General features: G+C 52.1%; 1 protein-coding gene across 1 annotated transcript in view; it reads left to right on the top strand.

The window, feature by feature from the left end:
• The window catches only part of slc2a2 (solute carrier family 2 member 2), a 93,316-nt gene that overhangs the window by 62,830 nt on the left and 10,936 nt on the right, over nt 1-19,550 (top strand). Inside the window, exons 7-8 of the mRNA XM_072473660.1 lie at nt 8,557-8,744; nt 15,384-15,488. Of these exons, the coding sequence (XP_072329761.1) occupies nt 8,557-8,744; nt 15,384-15,488 (293 nt within the window). The remainder of the gene's footprint in view (nt 1-8,556; nt 8,745-15,383; nt 15,489-19,550) is intronic.

Here is a 19,550-nt window from a genome sequence, read left to right as displayed (position 1 = left end):
TGAGGGAGTGCAGCACTGTCAGAGGGTCAGTACTGAGGGAGTGCTGCACTGTCAGAGGGTCAGTACTGAGGGAGGGCTGCACTGTCAGAGGGTCAGTACTGAGGGAGCGCCGCATTGTCAGAGGGTCAGTACTGAGGGAGTGCTGCACTGTCAGAGGGTCAGTACTGAGGGAGTGCCGCACTGTCAGAGGGTCAGTACTGAGGGAGGGCTGCACTGTCAGAGGGTCAGTACTGAGGGAGGGCCGCACTGTCAGAGGGTCAGTACTGAGGGAGTGCTGCACTGTCAGAGGGTCAGGACTGAGGGAGTGTCACACTGTCTGAGGGTCAGTACTGAGGGAGTGCTGCACTGTCAGAGGGTCAGTACTGAGGGAGTGCCACACTGTCAGAGGGTCAGTACTGAGGGAGTGCTGCACTGTCAGAGGGTCAGTACTGAGGGGGTGCTGCACCTTCAGAGGATCAGTACTGAGGGAGTGCTGCACTGTCAGAGGGTCAGTACTGAGGGAGTGCAGCACTGTCAGAGGGTCAGTACTGGGGGAATGCTGCACTGTCAGAGGGTCAGTACTGAGGGAGTGCTGCACTGTCAGAGGGGCAGTACTGAGTGTGTATTACACTATTGCAGGAACTGTATTGAGGGTGTTTGTTGCTCTTTTTCCCAATTTGTATGAGTCTACCAACCTCATCTGCCATCTCCAATGCCTGAAGAAAGCCTTTCAGCCCATCGCACCCATGCTGGGCACTTGACCCCCACAATTTCAGTTGATGTTTATGATCTGACCTCTGATATGTGTTTGAATCATGAGATTGCTTTGGTAGGGGCATGGGTGGGAGGTGCTTTATTTTTAAATTATTTCATGGGATTATGGATATCACTGTCTTGGCTGCATTTATTCCTCATCTCTAATTGGGCGACACAGTAGCACAGTGGTTAGCACTGTTGCTACACAGCGGCAGGGACGCGGGTTCGAGTCCCGACTTGGGTCACTGTCTGTGCAGAGTCTGCACGTTCTCCCTGTGTCGGCGTGGGTTCCCTCCGAGTGCTCCGGATTCCTCCCACAGTCCCAAAAGATTTGCGGGTTCGGTGGATTGGCCGTGCTAAATTGCCCTATAGTGTTTAAAAATGTTATGTGGGGTTGCTGGGTTACGGGGAGAGGGTGGGGTGTGAGCGTAGGTAGGGTGCACTTTCCAAGGGCCAGTGCAGACTCGATGGGCCAAATGGCCTCCTTCCGCACTGTACAGTCTATGATTCTAATTGCCCTTGAGAAGGTGGTGGTGAGCTGACTTCTTGCACTCCTGCACTCCATGTGGTGTAGGTACACCCACTGTGCTGTTCGGGAGGAAATTTGACCCAGCGGCAGTGAATGTTGTGGAGGGAGTCAATGGCCGAGACTCTCTGAGCCTCCATGCCGAAATGGCGCTTGGCGCGGGGGCAGAGAATGGGGCCTCAGACCCGTGATCGGGTCCGAAGCCGGGACGCGATTCTCCGAAGACCAGAGAATCGGCGCTGGTCGGGGGCCGTTGAAAGAGGCCCCCTTGGCGATTTTCCGCGGTCGACCGGCCGAGCTCCCGTTGGCGTGGTTCTGATATGGTTCCACCCGGCGGGAGCTCGGCGTCGCGGCTGTGGCGGCTGTCCTGGTGGGGGCAGGAGATCAGTCTCCGGGGGGTGGGGGGGGGAGGCTCCCCACAACGGCTGGGCCCGCAATCGGGGGGGGGCCTACCTTCTTCCGCGCTGGCCCGCTATGTGGCTGCACCATGCTGCGTGGCGCTGGGGCGGAAGCGGCGAGCAGCGCAGGGCCGCGTACGGCAGCTGGAGCCGCGGGAGCACTCCGGCGCCGTGCTGGCCCCCTGTGGGCCACGGAATCACTGGGCCAAGAGGACCGTTGACGCCGGCGTGAAACACTCCGGTGGTTACGCCGGCGACAACACTTAGCCGCCGTTTTTCGAGAATCCCGGCCAATGTTTGTAGATTTGGTGCCAGTCAAGCGGGGCTACTTTGTCCTGGATGATGTTGAGCTTTTTGAGTGCTGTTGGAGCTGCACTCATCCCGGAAAGTGGAGAGTATCCCATCACACTCCTGACTTGTGCCTCGTAGATGGTGGACAGACTTTGGGGGTCAGGAGGTGAGTCACTCGCTGCAGGATTCCGAGCCTCTGACCTGCTCAGGTAGCCACAGTATTAATGTGGCTAGTCCAGTTTAGTTGCTGGTCAATGGTAATCCCCAGGATGTTTATAGTGGGGGATTCAGTGACGGTAATGCCGTTGAATGTCAAGGGGGAGATGGTTAGGTCCTTACTTGTTGGAGATGGTCATTGCCTGGCACTTGTGTGGCGCAAATGTTATCAGCCCAAACATGGATCTTGTCCAGGGCTTGCTGCATTTGGACACGGAAGCTCAGGAGTCATGAATGGTGCTGAACATCACGCAATCATCAGCGACCTTATGATGGAGGGAAAGTCATTGGTGGAGCAGCTGAAGGTGATTGGCTCTAGGACACAACGCTGAGGAGCACCTGCAGGGATGTCCTCGGACTGAGATGACTGACCTGCCATAACCACAACCTTCTTCCTTTTTGCCAGATATAACGCAAACCAGGGGCCAGTTTTCCCACTGACCCGCATTGATTCCAGTTTTGCCCAGGCTCCTTGATGCCATACCTGATCAAATGCTGCCCTAATGCCAAGGGCAGCCAGTCTCCCCTGACCACTGGAGTTCAGCTCTTTTGTCCATGTTTGTACCAAGGCTGTGATGGGTGGACCTGTAGGAACCCAAGCTGAGTGTCAGTAAACGGGTTATTGATCAGTAAGTGCCACTATTTCATGGTCACCATTACTCAGACTAGTTTTGTAAATTCCTGATTTATTAATTGAATTAAATTCCACCCGCTAGCATTAACCCGGGCCTCTGGATTGCATATCCAGTGAAGAAAAAGGCGACATTTAGCACACTGGGTTAAATAGCTGGCTTTGAAACCAGACCAAGGCAGGCCAGCAGCACGGTTCAATTCCCGAACCAGCCTCCCCGAACAGGCGCTGGAATGTGGCGACTAGGGGCTTTTCACAATAACTTCATTGAAGCCTACTTGTGATAAAAAGTGATTTTAATTTTTCATTTTCATCTAAATGCATTGTATTTGATCATGTACCTGCTGGAAAGCGCTGGAAGGTGTGGAAGGGGCGAGGGGGAGAAGGATTTAGAATCTGGGGCGTCATTCTCCGACCCCCCGCCGGGTTGGAGAATCGCCGGGGGCTGCCGTGAATCCCGCCCCCGCCGGTTGACGAAGTCTCCGGCACCGGATATTCGGCGGGGGCGGGAATCGGGCCGCGCTGATTGGCGGGCCCCCCCGCTCGATTCTCCGGCCTGGATGGGCCGAAGTCCCGACGATAAATTGCCTGTCCCGCCGGCGTAAATTAAAGCACCTATTTACCGGCGGGACAAGGCGGCGCAGGCGGGCTCCGGGGTCCTGGGGGGGGGCGCGGTGTGATCTGACCCCGGAGGGTGCCCCCACGGTGGCCTGGCCCGCGATCGGGGCCCACCGATCCGCGGGCGGGCCTGTGCCGTGGGGGCACTCTTTCCCTTCCGCCTCCGCCACGGTCTCCACCATGGCGGAGGCGGAAGAGACTCCCTCCACTGCGCATGCGCGGGAAACTGTCAGCAGCCACTGACGCTCCCGCGCATGCGCCGCCCGGAGATGTCATTTCCGCGCCAGCTGGCGGGGCAACAAAGGCCGTTTCCGCCAGCTGGCGGGGCGGAAATTCCTCCGGCGTCGGCCTAGCCCCTCAATGTTGGGGCTCGGCCCCCAAAGATGCGGAGCATTCCGCACCTTTGGGGCGGCGCGATGCCCGTCTGATTGGCGCCGTTTTGGGCGCCAGTCGGCAGACATCGCGCCGTTTCGGGAGAATTTTGCCCCAGTTTCTCATGTGATGCCCCATATGGAGGATGATTCTGTATTCTCGAAAGATACCTAAAGATTGGCTATTTAATAATAATAATCGCTTATTGTCACAAGTAGGCTTCAATGAAGTTACTGTGAAAAGCCCCTAGTCGACATATTCTGGCGCCTGTTCGAGTACACGGAGGGAGAATTTAGAATGTCCAATTCACCCAAAAGCACCTAACAAATCAATCCCCAACACAAAATATTTTACAAAAGAGTGTAACTTTGAAACATCTGGTTTGGTGATGACATGGTTCCGGGTTGACTTAGGGTTAGTGTTAGGCTTTCACTGTGCGTCACAGTAAAAGAATTATGTTTGTAACTCACACCAACATGTTTGACAAGTCATTTTCCCAGTTCTGGCTGATTGCCTCAGCCAGGAGCTTGTCAAAGGCACGGCGGAGGTGGGGCAACAGCTGTTTAATCTGGCATTTAGTTCCGATTATTGTGCAAAAGTATTTATGTGTGTGCAGCCAAGCATCGGACTTTTGTTTTACTAATAGTACAAAATGATCCTTAGAATAGAATGGTAGGGGTTAACCGTTCAGAGGTTACCCCATTACCCCCAAACTCCGCTGACCCTCCAAAGGCAGCTGTTGCCTGGGGGGTGCTGGGGGAGGGGGCTCTGAGCGGGAGTCTGCTTGTTTCCTGCCAACCGCTGGTCTCCATCCTAAAGTGCTTTTCCACCAGTTCCAACGGGTTGTCTTGTCAAAGTTGGTCCTTGATCTTTCCTTTCATGAATCGGCATTCATAGTTTGGAGCCTCTAGTGATGGATCAGTAATTCAGATGTACATTGTGCGTGGATTAAAGACAAGCATGGGCTTAGTTTTTCAATCTGTGTGGACTTGTAAAGTAAAAATGTATAGCACAGAAGGAAACCATTTGGTCCATCATGTCAGTGTTGGCCCTTTGAAAGAGCAGGTTAGGTGAATTGGCCATGATAAATTGCCCTTAGTGTCCAAAATTGCCCTTAGTGTTGGGTGGGGTTACTGGGTTATGGGGATAGGGTAGAGGTGTTGACCTTGGGTAGGGTGCTCTTTCCAAGAGCTGGTGCAGACCCGATGGGCCGAATGGCCTCCTTCTGCACTGTAAATTCTATGATGAACTGCCTTCATGTTGTTGATGTTGGGTGGAGGGGGTAAAATACTTGGCTTCAGGATCAGGAACAGGGAAATGGCAATTCAGGCAGGGTTCCTACTCTTGGTCAAGCTGGGAAGGGTAGGAATGGTGCAGGAATGTTAGGTGTGTGCGGCGATGAGGGAGGGCGGGTGATTTAGAATCTGACTCCGGTGTGATGTCCCACATGGTGGAATAACCTGCGGAGCTTCCTGACAATAGGTATTTGGGTGAGGTGACAGGGCATTGCAGCCTCCCACACGATCGTGGCATTGTGAGTCAGCAGCCTCGAGAGAAAGAAAGGAGAGATGGGGGAGGGACAAACCAGTTGGGGCCAGAGAGAGTGGACCAGAGGCCTTGAACACACCGAGAAACAGCTCAGTGCATCGTCTGAACATTTATTAATGGCAATCTATAAACACAGGATATTCGTCCAGAAACGAGTTTTATTTTGTAACTTTCTATCCGGCCTGGGAATGGTTCCCATGGCGATGACAAAAATCCGGGTTGAGTGAGTGCATTCAGGATAATCTGTCAGTGTTTGTAGTTGGTCGCTGACGTGCTCTGAGCTCTGATTGGCTCAGCGTGAGGGCTTGTCAAAGGCAGAGCAGAGGGTGGGGCGAATGAGTTTTCCACCTGGTGTTTGGTTTCGCTTTATTGTGCGTGTGGACGGATCTCTACATGTTTGTGTTGTCCCCACACGCCTGTGCATTTGTGATAATGTAACGTGTAATTGTATGACATCTTTTGTAAACTCAGGATAGCCCAAGAGCACTTTGCCATCAATGAAGTGATTGGAATGTAGCAAATGCAGAGGGCAGTGTGTGTACAGCGAGCTCACTAGAACAGCAATCGGGCAATGAGCGGGTCATCTGTTTCTTTGTGAGAGCTGATTGAAGGACAGATATTCGTCAAGGTGCTGAGAGGAACTCTCCTGCTCTTCTTCAAATATGGCCTTGCTTTAACAGCTCATCCAAGAGGCAGCAACTCTGAATGCGCAGCACTCCCTTACTGGGTTCTTTTCCCACCTTGATCAACTCCCCTTCGAGGAGGGTGGAAGCAATGGGAGGGTGGGTAACAGAATACTTCGTCCATGACCGTGACCATCTTTCTCCCAATGAGCGTTAGCGCGGGAGGGTAGTATGCACTCCTAGACCCCGTACAATGAGGGGGGTGGGATTGACCCACACTCACTGCGTACCGAGTATTCCTCTCGATGTTAATCAGGAACTCCGAGCTCTCTAACTCAAGCAGGAAATGGCAATCGTTAAGCCAAAACTGATCTTTACTTTTTGGGTGTATAGCACTTTTCAAATGTCACACAACGTTACCTGGGTTTTAATTTACCAGATGCTGCGTTACCAGCCCTCGTTTGTATTTAAACAAGCAAGGCGGGTCACTCTTGACGTAGATGCCGACAATAGACTACTGCCAGCGCAACGTTAGCCTTGTGTGAAGCAAGTTGCACCTTTTTCATTAACGACTCACTTCGTAGGAGGCAAAACACAGGCACAGTTTGGATCACTGGGCTCCTCAGCAAAGTCACGGGCGGGTGCACCGCAGCTCTGCAGAAATCCCGGGCGGAATTCTCTGATCCTGAGGCTAAGTGTTGACGACGTCGGGAACATGGGGCGAAATTCTCCCCCAACGGCGCGATGTCCGCCGACTGGCGCCAAAAACGGCGCCAATCAGACGGGCATCGCGCCGGCCCAAAGGTGCGGAATGCTCCGCATCTTTGGCGGCCTAGCCCCAACATTGAGGGGCCGACGCCGGAGGGATTTCCGCCCCGCCAGCTGGCGGAAATGGCGTTTGTTGCCCCGCCAGCTGGCGTGGAAATGCGGCGCATGCACTGGAGCGTCAGCGGCCGCTGACAGTTTCCCGCCGCATGCGCGGGAGCATCAGCGGCCGCTGAAAGTTTCCCGCGCATGCGCAGTGGGGAGAGTCACTTCCGCCCACGCCATGGTGGAGGCCGTAGCGGAGGCGGAAGGGAAAGAGTGCCCCCACGGCACAGGCCCGCCCGCGGATCGGTGGGCCCCGATCGCGGGCCAGGCCACCGTGGGGGCACCCCCCGGGGTCAGATCGCCCCGCGCCCCCCCCCCAGGACCCCAGAGCCCGCCCACGCCGCCTGGTCCCGCCGGTAAATACCAGGTTTGATTTACGACGGCGGGACAGGCAATTTCTGGGCGGGACTTCGGCCCATCCAGGCCGGAGAATTGAAAGGGGGGTCCCGCCAACCGGCGCGGCGCGATTCCCGCCCCCGCCCAATCTCCAGTACTGGAGACTTCGGCGGGGGCAGGGGCGGGATTCACGGCGGCCAACGGCCATTCTCCGACCCGGCGGGGGGTCGGAGAATGACACCCATGGCCTCAGGAGCAGCAATTCTGACCCCTACAGGGGGCCAGCATGGCACTGCAGCGACCCACGCCGCTCCAGCTGCCGATCCCGGCATCAGATGGGCGCCGCGGGTCTACGCATGTGCAGTGGCACCGGCGTGATTTCCGCGCATGCGCGGTGTCTCCCTTCTCCGCGCCGGCCTTGACGCAACATGGCGTAGGGCTACAGGGGCCGGCGCGGAACAAAAGAGGCCCCCAGCCCGAGGGGCTGGCCCGCCGATCGGTGAGCCCCGATCGCGGCCAGGCCACAGCAGAGGCCCCTTCCACGTCGAGATCCCACGGGACTTGGGTTCTTTTGTATGGCTGCTCAGCCCATCCCGGGCGGAGAATGGAGAGTAGAGCGGCTCCCTACCGGCGCCAATGGCGCCGATTCTCCACTCTCCAGAGAATCGCGTCCCGGCGTCAGGGCAGAGTGGCGCGATTCGCGCCGATTCTCCGGCCCGGCCCCGGGATGAGAGAATCCCACCCCCTTTCTTAGTTCCTTGACTAACATCTTAGAAGCATCTTAAATCATCAAAACATGGGAAACAGTTTTAAAATGGAATCTGAGTTCTGATTGAGGCACCTTCTTGAGCCCTGAATCATAAAATAAAATATAGAGGGGCTTGCATTACAATAGCGCCTTGCGCAAGATCAGCATCTCTCAGATCATGTTGCAGTCACTGAACCACGTTTGAAGCATGGTCCCTCGGTTATATTGAAGGAAAACACAGCATCCAATTTGCACAGAGCAAGCTGCCCCAAGCAGTGAGTTCATCACGATTGGGTAACATCTGTTTAACGTGAGGGTAGGCTCAGGACACAGGGGGGAGTTTCCCCACTCTTCTCCCTGTCATGTTATCTCTTGCCTCGGAACGAGAAGGCCAAGGGTCCAGGTCCCACTCCAGATGCGTGACACACTCCTCGTCAACACCCAGACTGCGCGAACTGTCAAAGGTGCCATTTTTAGGATGAGATGTTAATCAGACGTCCCATCTGCCCAGAAGTTTGGATGTAAAGATCCCAAGATCATTTCCGAGGAAGACCAGAGGGCTGCCCTTCTGGCCAATATAGATTTGTAGATCTGTTCTGCCCTCTGTAATGATCTCGCTGATGAATTCATTTGGCTCTCATCAGGTTTGGAACGATTACGAGGGACATCTGACACTGACCGACAGATTGAAGAGATGAAGAAGGAGAAAGAGGAGATCCAGAAAGAGAAGACGATCACTGTGATGCAGTTGTTTCGCAAATCCAGCTGCCGACAGCCCATCATCATTGCCTTGATGATGCACATGTCCCAGCAATTCTCCGGGATCAATGCGGTGAGTGACACAGCATCGCCATGGCGACTGGCGGCTCCTCAAATTGAAGCTGAAGATTGAAACATATTGCTCCAAGGGCAGGGTAGTACAGGGGTTAGATACAGAGTAAAGCTCCCTCTACACTGTCCCCATCAAACACTCCCAGGACAGGTACAGCACGGGGTTAGATACAGAGTAAAGCTCCCTCTACACTGTCCCCATCAAACACTCCCAGGACAGGTACAGCACGGGGTTAGATACACAGTAAAGCTCCCTCTACACTGTCCCCATCAAACACTCCCATGACAGGTACAGCACGGGGTTAGATACAGAGTAAAGCTCCCTCTACACTGTCCCCATCAAACACTCCCAGGACAGGTACAGCACGGGATTAGATACAGAGTAAAGCTCCCTCTACACTGTCCCCATCAAACACTCCCAGGACAGGTACAGCGCGGGGTTAGATACAGAGTAAAGCTCCCTCTACACTGTCCCCATCAAACACTCCCAGGACAGGTACAGCACGGGATTAGATACAGAGTAAAGCTCCCTCTACACTGTCCCCATCAAACACTCCCAGGACAGGTACAGCACGGGGTTAGATACAGAGTAAAGCTCCCTCTACACTGTCCCCATCAAACACTCCCAGGACAGGTACAGCACGGGGTTAGATACAGAGTAAAGCTCCCTCTACACTGTCCCCATCAAACACTCCCAGGACAGGTACAGCACGGGGTTAGATACACAGTAAAGCTCCCTCTACACTGTCCCCAACAAACACTCCCATGACAGGTACAGCACGGGGTTAGATACAGAGTAAAGCTCCCTCTACACTGTCCCCATCAAGCACTCCCAGGACAGGTACAGCACGGGATTAGATACAGAGTAAAGCTCCCTCTGCACTGTCCCCATCAAACACTCCCAGGACAGGTACAGCACGGGGTTAGATACAGAGTAAAGCTCCCTCTACACTGTCCCCATCAAACACTCCCAGGACAGGTACAGCACGGGGTTCGATAACGAGTAAAGCTCCCTCTACACTGTCCCCATCAAACACTCCCAGGACAGGTACAACACGGGATTAGATACAGAGTAAAGCTCCCTCTACACTGTCCCCATCAAACACTCCCAGGACAGGTACAGCACGGGGTGAGATACAGAGTAAAGCTCCCTCTACACTGTCCCCATCGAACACTCCCAGGACAGGCACAGCACGGGGTTAGATACAGAGTAAAGCGCCCTCTACACTGTCCCCATCAAACACTCCCAGGACAGGTACTGCCCGGGATAGATACAGAGTAAAGCTCCCTCTACACTGTCCCCATCAAACACTCCCAGGACAGGTACAGCACGGGGTTAGATACAGAGTAATGCTCCCTCTACACTGTCCCCATCAAACACTGACAGGTACAGCACGGGGTTAGATACAGAGTAAAGCTCCCTCTACACTGTCCCCATCAAACACTCCCAGGACAGGTACAGCACGGGGTTGGATACAGAGTAAAGCTCCCTCTACACTGTCCCCATCAAACACTCCCAGGACAGGTACAGCACGGGCTTAGACACAGAGTAAACTCCCTCTACACTGTCCCCATCAAACACTCCCAGGACAGGTACAGCACGGGGTTAGATACAGAGTAAAGCTCCCTCTACACTGTCCCCATCAAACACTCCCAGGACAGGTACAGCACGGGGTTAGATACAGAGTAAAGCTCCCTCTACACCGTCCCCATCAAACACTCCCAGGACAGGTACAGCACGGGGTTAGATACAGAGTAAAGCTCCCTCTACACTGTCCCCATCAAACACCCCCAGGACAGGTACAGCACGGGGTTAGTTACAGAGTAAAGCTCCCTCTACACTGTCCCCATCAAACACTCCCAGGACAAGTACAGCACGGGGTTAGATACAGAGTAAAGTTCCCTCTACACTGTCCCCATCAAACACTCCCAGGACAGGTACCGCACGGGGTTAGTTACAGAGTAAAGCTCCCTCTACACTGTCCCCATCAAACACTCCCAGGACAGGTACAGCACGGGGTTAGATACAGAGTAAAGCTCCCTCTACACTGTCCCCATCAAACACTCCCAGGACAGGTACAGCACGGTGTTAGTTACAGAGTAAAGCTCCCTCTACACTGTCCCCATCAAACACTCCCAGGACAGGTACAGCACGGGGTTAGTTACAGAGTAAAGCTCCCTCTACACTGTCCCCATCAAACACTCCCAGGACAGGTACAGTACGGGGTTAGATACAGAGTAAAGCTCCCTCTACACTGTCCCCATCAAACGCTCTCAGGACAGATACAGCACGGGGTTAGATACAGAGTAAAGCTCCCTCTGCACTGTCCCCATCAAACACTCCCAGGACAGATACAGCACGGGGTTAGATACAGAGTAAAGCTCCCTCTGCACTGTCCCCATCAAACACTCCCAGGACAGGTACAGCACGGGGTTAGATACAGAGTAAAGCTCCCGCTACACTGTCCCCATCAAACACTCCCAGGACAGGGACAGCACGGGGTTAGATACAGAGTAAAGCTCCCGCTACACTGTCCCCATCAAACACTCCCAGGACAGGGACAGCACGGGGTTAGATACAGAGTAAAGCTCCCTCTACACTGTCCCCATCAAACACTCCCAGGACAGGGACAGCACGGGATTAGATACAGAGTAAAGACCACATCCCATCTATGAATACAGACAAAAAAAAACCTCTACACTCCTGTATCTCTCTGGATTACTAGCCCAGTAATATAACCTCTACACTCCTGTATCTCTCTGGATTACTGGTGCACGTATACTCTATTACTGTGCTCTTTAGTCTTGCTTTTGTAATGAAAAGGACAAATGATACATTGTGCCCCAATGTGTTAACGATTGCTACTCGATTCAACCTGATTGTTGATGGCTACAATAGCTCTGCCCGCACACTGGTGTTACCTTTCTTGATTTTGCAGCAAAACCCACCTGTAGATTTGAAGCGTGGATCAGTGATTGTCGCTGTGCGCGACAGTGCAGTGTAGAAATTGCCTCTGACAGCCCACAATTCAGTCTTGTACTGGGGTCACTACACTGTCTCACAGCTGCCATGCCTGTCTGGCACGATTAACATTTGAGCCATTGGCCATTCCACAGAAACGTGTGCCTCCCTGACCCCATTGGTTTATGTAAGCTTCCGTCTTCCAGTATTACATAGAATTTACAGCAGCGATAGTGTCCATTCAGCTCAGCTGGCCGAGGCTGATATTCAAGCTCCATCCTCTCTGCTCTCCCTGCCCCCCTGTTCATCCCTTCTGTTCTCCGTCCAGCATTTAGACAGATTCTTCCTGAATGAGGTGATACCTCAACTACTGCCTGTCAATTCCACATCCTCACCACTCTCTCTGTGAAGAAGTTTCTCCTGAATACCTGAACCAATTTATTGCTGACTCGATGTAAACTCACAAGGGGCGGGATTCTCCGAATCTCCCCCGCCGGATGAATCCCGCCCCCGCCGGCCACCGAATTCTGCGGCACCGAAAATTCAGCAGGGTCGGGAATCGCGCTGCGTCGGTCGGCGGGACCCCCCCCCCCCCCCCCAGCGATTCTCCGGCCCCCGATGGGCCAAAGTCCCGCTGCTGTCATGCCAGTCCCGCCGGTGTGAATCAAACCACCTCCCATACCGGCGGGACTGGCGGCGTGGGCGGGCTCCGGGGTCCTGGGGGGGCGCGGGGCGATCTGGCCCCGGGGGGTGCCCCCCCCCCCCCCCCCCGGTGGCCTGGCCCACGATCGGGGCCCACCGATCCGCGGGCGGGCCTGTGCCATGGGGGCACTCTTTCCCTTCCGCCTCGGCCATAGCCTCTGCGATGGTCGATGCGGAAGTGACCCCCCCCCCCCCTGCGCATACGCGGGGATGATGTCAGCAGCCGCTGACTCTCCCGCGCATGCGCGGTCTTCCGCCGGCCGGTGGAGTCCCTTCGGCCCCGACTGGCGTGCCGCCAAAGGCCTTTCCTGCCGGCCGACGGTGCGCCAACTACTCCGGCATGGGCCTGGCCCCTCACGGTGAGGGCTTGTCCCCTAAATGTGCGGAGAAATCCGCACCTTTGGGGCGGACCAACGCCGGAGTGGTTCACACCACTCCCTCCCGCCAGGACCCCCCACCCCGCCGGGTAGGGGAGATTCCCGGCCAAGCGTTCAATGAGAGTTAGTGTTATCAATGCTGTTCCAAAGAGGAGGCAAATTGGGCTCCAATTGTTAGCTCTGCTTCTCTCTCTCCCAGATGGTGGCACACCTGCTGAGGTTTTCCACCATTTGATTTCTACGATTGCCAGCACTATGCTGCTTTTATTATAATGGTTCCATCAAGCCTGCTCCTCACACAGACTGTGAGCGACTCTTCAATCACAGGGTTCTATTCAGCGGACGTGAGTTAATGCCCACTGAATGGCGCGTTTGGCGGGTGTTGCTCCGCGCCTGCCGCCCACCTGCCTCTGCGCCCACGCCACAGCCGCAGGACCACCCCATTTCATCCAACCTACCTCCTCCGGCATCCTCAAGACCCTCTCACCCCACCTCTAATGGGCATGTACCCACCCCTCAACCCCCACTCCCCCGGGGCCTGATCTCTAGAACGGGTAACCTGGCACCCGGGCACTGCTGGTGGAATTTATTCTAATAAATCTGGAATTAAAATAGTGACCTGGAGACCAATGCTGATTGGTTCACTAATGCCCGTCATGCTTACTTGGCCTGACCTATAAGTGACTTCAGGCCGGCAGCAATGTGGGTTGCTCTGAAATGACCCAGCAAGCAGCTACAAATGAAAACTGGACGAGCCATCCAACGTTGACTTAGGCCCGAAAATGTAGGTGTTTCTGCATGCGGACTGCAGCGGTTCAAGAAGGCAACTAGCTGCCATATTAAATGCTCAGTCCTCAGTAATGCGCCAGGTGTATCAGCTGAATTCTGAATCACATCTCGGGAGTGGCCCGTTTTCCTAAGGCAAGACTGAACCATGGCTGAAACTCACATCGTGAACCATACTGACATTGAAATAAGCAGTAATGTGACATGGAAGTCCGTCAAGTGTTGGATATTTTTTGAATACAGTAATATTGCCTAAAGTTAATATCTTCTATTGAAATGACACTTTATTTCTGCTCACCTCATCACCTCCTTCTCCATTCCATCATACTCTGTCTGCACCCACCTTCTCTGTCTGGTTTATTATCATACGAAGTCTTACAACACCAGGTTAAAGTCCAACAGGTTTGTTTCGATGTCACTAGCTTTCGGAGCGCTGCTCCTTCCTCAGGTGAATGAAGAGGTCTGTTCCAGAAACACATATATAGACAAATTCAAAGATGCCAAACAATGCTAGGAATGCGAGCATTAGCAGGTGATTAAATCTTTACAGATCCAGAGATGGGGTAACCCCAGGTTAAAGAGGTGTGAATTGTATCAAGCCAGGACAGTTGGTAGGATTTCGCAGGCCAGATGGTGGGGGATGAATGTAATGTGACATGAATCCCAGGTCCCGGTTGAGGCCGCACTCATGTGTGCGGAACTTGGCTATAAGTTTCTGCTCGGCGATTCTGCGTTGTCGCGGGTCCTGAAGGCCGCCTTGGAGAACGCTTACCCGGAGATCAGAGGCTGAATGCCCTTGACTGCTGAAGTGTTCCCCGACTGGAAGGGAACATTCCTGCCTGGTGATTGTTGCGCGATGTCCGTTCATTCGTTGTCGCAGCGTCTGCATGGTCTCGCCAATGTACCACGCTTCGGGACATCCTTTCCTGCAGCGTATGAGGTAGACAACGGCTCCGGTTTCCTCCCACAGTCCAAAGATGTGCAGGTTAGGTGGATTGGCCATGCTAAATTCCCCTTAGTGTCAAAAGATTTGGTGGGGTTATTGGGTTACGGGGATAGGGTGGAGGTGTGGGCATGGTTGGGGTGCTCTTTCCAAGGGCCAGTGCAGACTCGATGGGCCGAATGGCCTCCTTCTGCACTGCAAATTCTATAATTCTATTTTTTAAAAAGTTTGCAGGACTGTGGTGATACACCACTCTACTTCCCTAGCATTGTACATAGTTATATAATAGTTGTGTGTAACGTGGCCCTGTAATCCTGTGTATTGTACTGTGTATTGTACTGTAGCTCTGTAGAGGTTCGGTCACCTGTATGTAACCTGACCTGGCCACGGAGAGCTCCGCCTTGGCCACTTCCCCGGGAGTTAGGTATAAGACCCAGCTTCTGAGACCTGACCCATTTTGTCTGGGGTTGTCTGTGTCGGTTAAGCTTCCTATGTAGTGTATTAAAGCCTTGGTTAAAGTCTACATGTCTTTGTGGTTCTTGACGCTTAGTGCATCAAGGACTACAGGGAAAGGACAGGGAGGCGGGACTAAACGGTTAGGCCTTTTCGAGAGCTGGTACAGGCACGATAGACTGAACGACTGTCTTCTGTGCTGTATGACCGCGTGACTCTTCTCCCACTTCATTGTCCGAGTCAGCCACTCCAAGAGAAGGGAAGTTCTTTTTTGATCTTAATTGAAGAGGAGGTGGGATTGTAACCTCAACTCGTGGGGCTCCTGCCAGATGTTCTTGCTCTTTCCAAACCCGTAGTTTGCTCCAGTCTCAGCTGTCATTACACAATTATGAGCATTCTCTCTCCTTTTTCTTTTAGATATTCTACTATTCCACAGCTATTTTTAAACAGGCTAGGCTAACGCAACCGGTCTATGCCACGATCGGCGTTGGAGTGGTCAACATTATCTTCACTATGATCTCCGTAAGTAGTCAGAATCTTTCTCTATGAATAAAAGAGAGATTTCTCGAGCCTCTTATTACAGTCAAAGACTTCACGGTTAGTGAGGTACTTGTGAAGAGCAGTCATCGTTTTAATGGCGGAAACGTGACAGGCAATTTGTGCGCAGAAAACGTCCACCAACAGCAATGTGATAACCAAATAAACCATATTTAGTGATTTTGATTGAGGGATTAATATTGGAGGACTCCCCTATTCTTTGAAATAGGCCAGGGCTTCAGTTTCATATTGCACCTGATGGACAGCACCTCTGACAGTGCAGCACCCCCATGGTACTTCAAAGAACAAAGAAAAGTACAGCACAGGAACAGGCCCTTCGGCCTTCCAAGCCTGTTCCGACCATGCTGCCCGACTAAACTACAATCTTCTACACTTCCACCCACTACCCTCTGTGTAAAAAACTTGCCTCGTACATCTCCTCTAAAGGATAAGAGTGGTCCGAGGATGAATGTGCTAAATTGGGGGAAGGCTAATTATAACAATATTAGGCGGGAACTGAAGAGCATAGATTGGGGGCGGATGTTTGAGGGCAAATCAACATCTGACATGTGGGAGGCTTTCAAGTGTCAGTTGATAGGAATACAGGACAGGCATGTTCCTGTGAGGAAGAAAGACAAATACGGCAATTTTCGGGAACCTTGGATGACGAATGATATTGTAGGCCTCGTCAAAAAGAAAAAGGAGGCATTTGTCAGGGCTAAAAGGCTGGGAACAGACGAAGCCTGTGTGGCATATAAGGAAAGTAGGAAGGAACTTAAGCAGGGAGTCAGGAGGGCTAGAAGGGGTCATGAAAAGTCATTGGCAAATAGGGTTAAGGAAAATCCCAAGGCTTTTTACACTTACATAAAAAGCAAGAGGGTAGCCAGGGAAAGGGTTGGCCCACTGAAGGATAGGCAAGGGAATCTATGTGTGGAGCCAGAGGAAATGGGCGAGGTACTAAATGAATACTTTGCATCAGTATTCACCAAAGAGAAGGAATTGGTAGATGTTGAGTCTGGAGAAGGGGGTGTAGATAGCCTGGGTCACATTGTGATCCAAAAAGACGAGGTGTTGGGTGTCTTAAAAAATATTAAGGTAGATAAGTCCCCAGGGCCGGATGGGATCTACCCCAGAATACTGAAGGAGGCTGGAGAGGAAATTGCTGAGGCCTTGACAGAAATCTTTGGATCCTCGCTGTCTTCAGGGGATGTCCCGGAGGACTGGAGAATAGCCAATGTTGTTCCTCTGTTTAAGAAGGGTGGCAGGGATAATCCCGGGAACTACAGGCCGGTGAGCCTTACTTCAGTGGTAGGGAAATTACTGGAGAGAATTCTTCGAGACAGGATCTACTCCCATTTGGAAGCAAATGGACGTATTAGTGAGAGGCAGCACGGTTTTGTGAAGGGGAGGTCGTGTCTCACTAACTTGATAGAGTTTTTCGAGGAGGTCACTAAGATGATTGATGCAGGTAGGGCAGTAGATGTTGTCTATATGGACTTCAGTAAGGCCTTTGACAAGGTCCCTCATGGTAGACTAGTACAAAAGGTGGAGTCACACGGGATCAGGGGTGAACTGGCAAGGTGGATACAGAACTGGCTAGGCCATAGAAGGCAGAGGGTAGCAATGGAGGGATGCTTTTCTAATTGGAGGGCTGTGACCAGTGGTGTTCCACAGGGATCAGTGCTGGGACCTTTGCTCTTTGTAGTATATATAAATGATTTGGAGGAAAATGTAACTGGTCTGATTAGTAAGTTTGCAGACGACACAAAGGTTGGTGGAATTGCGGATAGCGATGAGGACTGTCTGAGGATACAGCAGGATTTAGATTGTCTGGAGACTTGGGCGGAGAGATGGCAGATGGAGTTTAACCTGGACAAATGTGAGGTAATGCATTTTGGAAGGGCTAATGCAGGTAGGGAATATACGGTGAATGGTAGAACCCTCAAGAGTATTGAAAGTCAAAGAGATCTAGGAGTACAGGTCCACAGATCACTGAAAGGGGCTACACAGGTGGAGAAGGTAGTCAAGAAGGCATACGGCATGCTTGCCTTCATTGGCCGGGGCATTGAGTATAAGAATTGGCAAGTCATGTTGCAGCTGTATAGAACCTTAGTTAGGCCACACTTGGAGTATAGTGTTCAATTCTGGTCGCCACACTACCAGAAGGATGTGGAGGCTTTAGAGAGGGTGCAGAAGAGATTTACCAGAATGTTGCCTGGTATGGAGGGCATAAGCTATGAGGAGCGATTGAATAAACTCGGTTTGTTCTCACTGGAACGAAGGAGGTTGAGGGGCGACCTGATAGAGGTATACAAAATTATGAGGGGCATAGACAGAGTGGATAGTCAGAGGCTTTTCCCCAGGGTAGAGGGGTCAATTACTAGGGGGCATAGGTTTAAGGTGAGAGGGGCAAAGTTTAGAGTAGATGTACGAGGCAAGTTTTTTACGCAGAGGGTAGTGGGTGCCTGGAACTCACTACCGGAGGAGGTAGTGGAGGCAGGGACGATAGGGACATTTAAGGGGCATCTTGACAAATATATGAACAGGATGGGAATAGAAGGATACGGACCCAGGAAGTGTAGAAGATTGTAGTTTAGTCGGGCAGTATGGTCGGCGCGGGCTTGGAGGGCCGAAGGGCCTGTTCCTGTGCTGTACATTTCTTTGTTCTTTGTTCTTTGTAAACCTTAAACCTATGCCCCCTAGTAATTGACCCCTCTACCCTGGGGAAAAGCCTCTGACTATCCACTCTGTCTATGCCCCTCATAATTTTGTAGACCTCTGTCAGGTCGCCCCTCAGCCTCCACTGGGCCGTCAGTCTGGCTTTCTCATCGATTGAGCCTGGGGTGGAAAATTGTCACAAATTTTCAACCCTCACGTGAAGAAATTTCTCCTCAACTTAGTCAGAAATGGCTGACCCAGTATCCTAAAGCTGTGACCACCCCCACGCGGGCTCTCGATATTCCAGCCTGGGGAAAGCGGCTCTTTGTAGATACCCTAGCAAACCCTCTGGAAAAGTTAGAAGTTTCCATAAGTTCAACTATCGTTTGTTTGGATTCCAGTTTATTAAACGTGCACACTCCTCATTGGGCCAATATCTTAATGCTACAAACACCATCAAAACGCTCTGTGAGAGCCAGCACAGGTCAGGAACGTCCAAGGTTTCGTTGTTTGTCACTGTTGAGATGACTGGTCTGAGCAATGTTGATTATCCACAGCTAATCTCAGTGACCCTGAGGGAAACAATCGGCCAAGATTGTTTGCAGTGAACACTGATCAAAGGCCCCTTTTAGAAAATGGACATCGGATGAGGTCAGCAGCCAGTTTGAGCTGAAATATTTACCCCACCTCCCTCCCCTCTCTGTCGATGCTGCCAATATTCTGAACATTACTCAGCATTTTCTCAATTCATTTCAAATTTGCAGCATCAGCGGTATTTTGCAATTCGGTTTTTAGCTCCCAGGGTTAATGATTTCTGATTGCTTGTTTATTCTGATCACTTAGTGTTTAAGATCGGAACACTTTGTCAATGCTGAATTGAACAAACAGTCTTTTACAATCAGTCAGCAATAGTTTGAAGCATTAGGAAGGGAGAAAAAGAGCATGCATTCCTACAACAACATCAGTCCAACAGATCTAAAATGGAAATAATATTATCATTAGCCCTGATACCTGAAAAGGGAACATCAGCCTTATTCCTGTTTGGTACAGGGTGAGCCCTTCTGCAAAATGTGACCCAACAGCTGGTTCCGCTGTGATGCTTCTGCAGTGGTTCAAGGAGGCAGCTCACCGGCAACCTCTCAAGAACAATTATTAAAGAATAATAACTGCTGGAATTATCAGCAACACTGACATGCCACAAAAGAATAGATACAAAGAACAGATAAAGAGATTAAAAAGCTTGCTGACATCAACCAACTGGACTCGCGTGTCAAGGGTTAAAGGATCCTAAAGGGTAGATGGAGAAACCTTTTCTTCCAATCGGGAAATGAAGAATGTGCAGCAGTGAAACCAGGAAGTAGCTCCTCACACATAGAGTATGGCATTCAG

The sequence above is a fragment of the Scyliorhinus torazame genome, chromosome 14, assembly GCF_047496885.1.
Source record: "Scyliorhinus torazame isolate Kashiwa2021f chromosome 14, sScyTor2.1, whole genome shotgun sequence".
In the NCBI taxonomy this organism is placed as follows: Eukaryota; Metazoa; Chordata; class Chondrichthyes; order Carcharhiniformes; family Scyliorhinidae; genus Scyliorhinus; species Scyliorhinus torazame.
The sequence above is the reverse complement of the archived record's forward strand: the minus strand, read 5'-3'. Positions and strand labels throughout refer to the sequence as shown.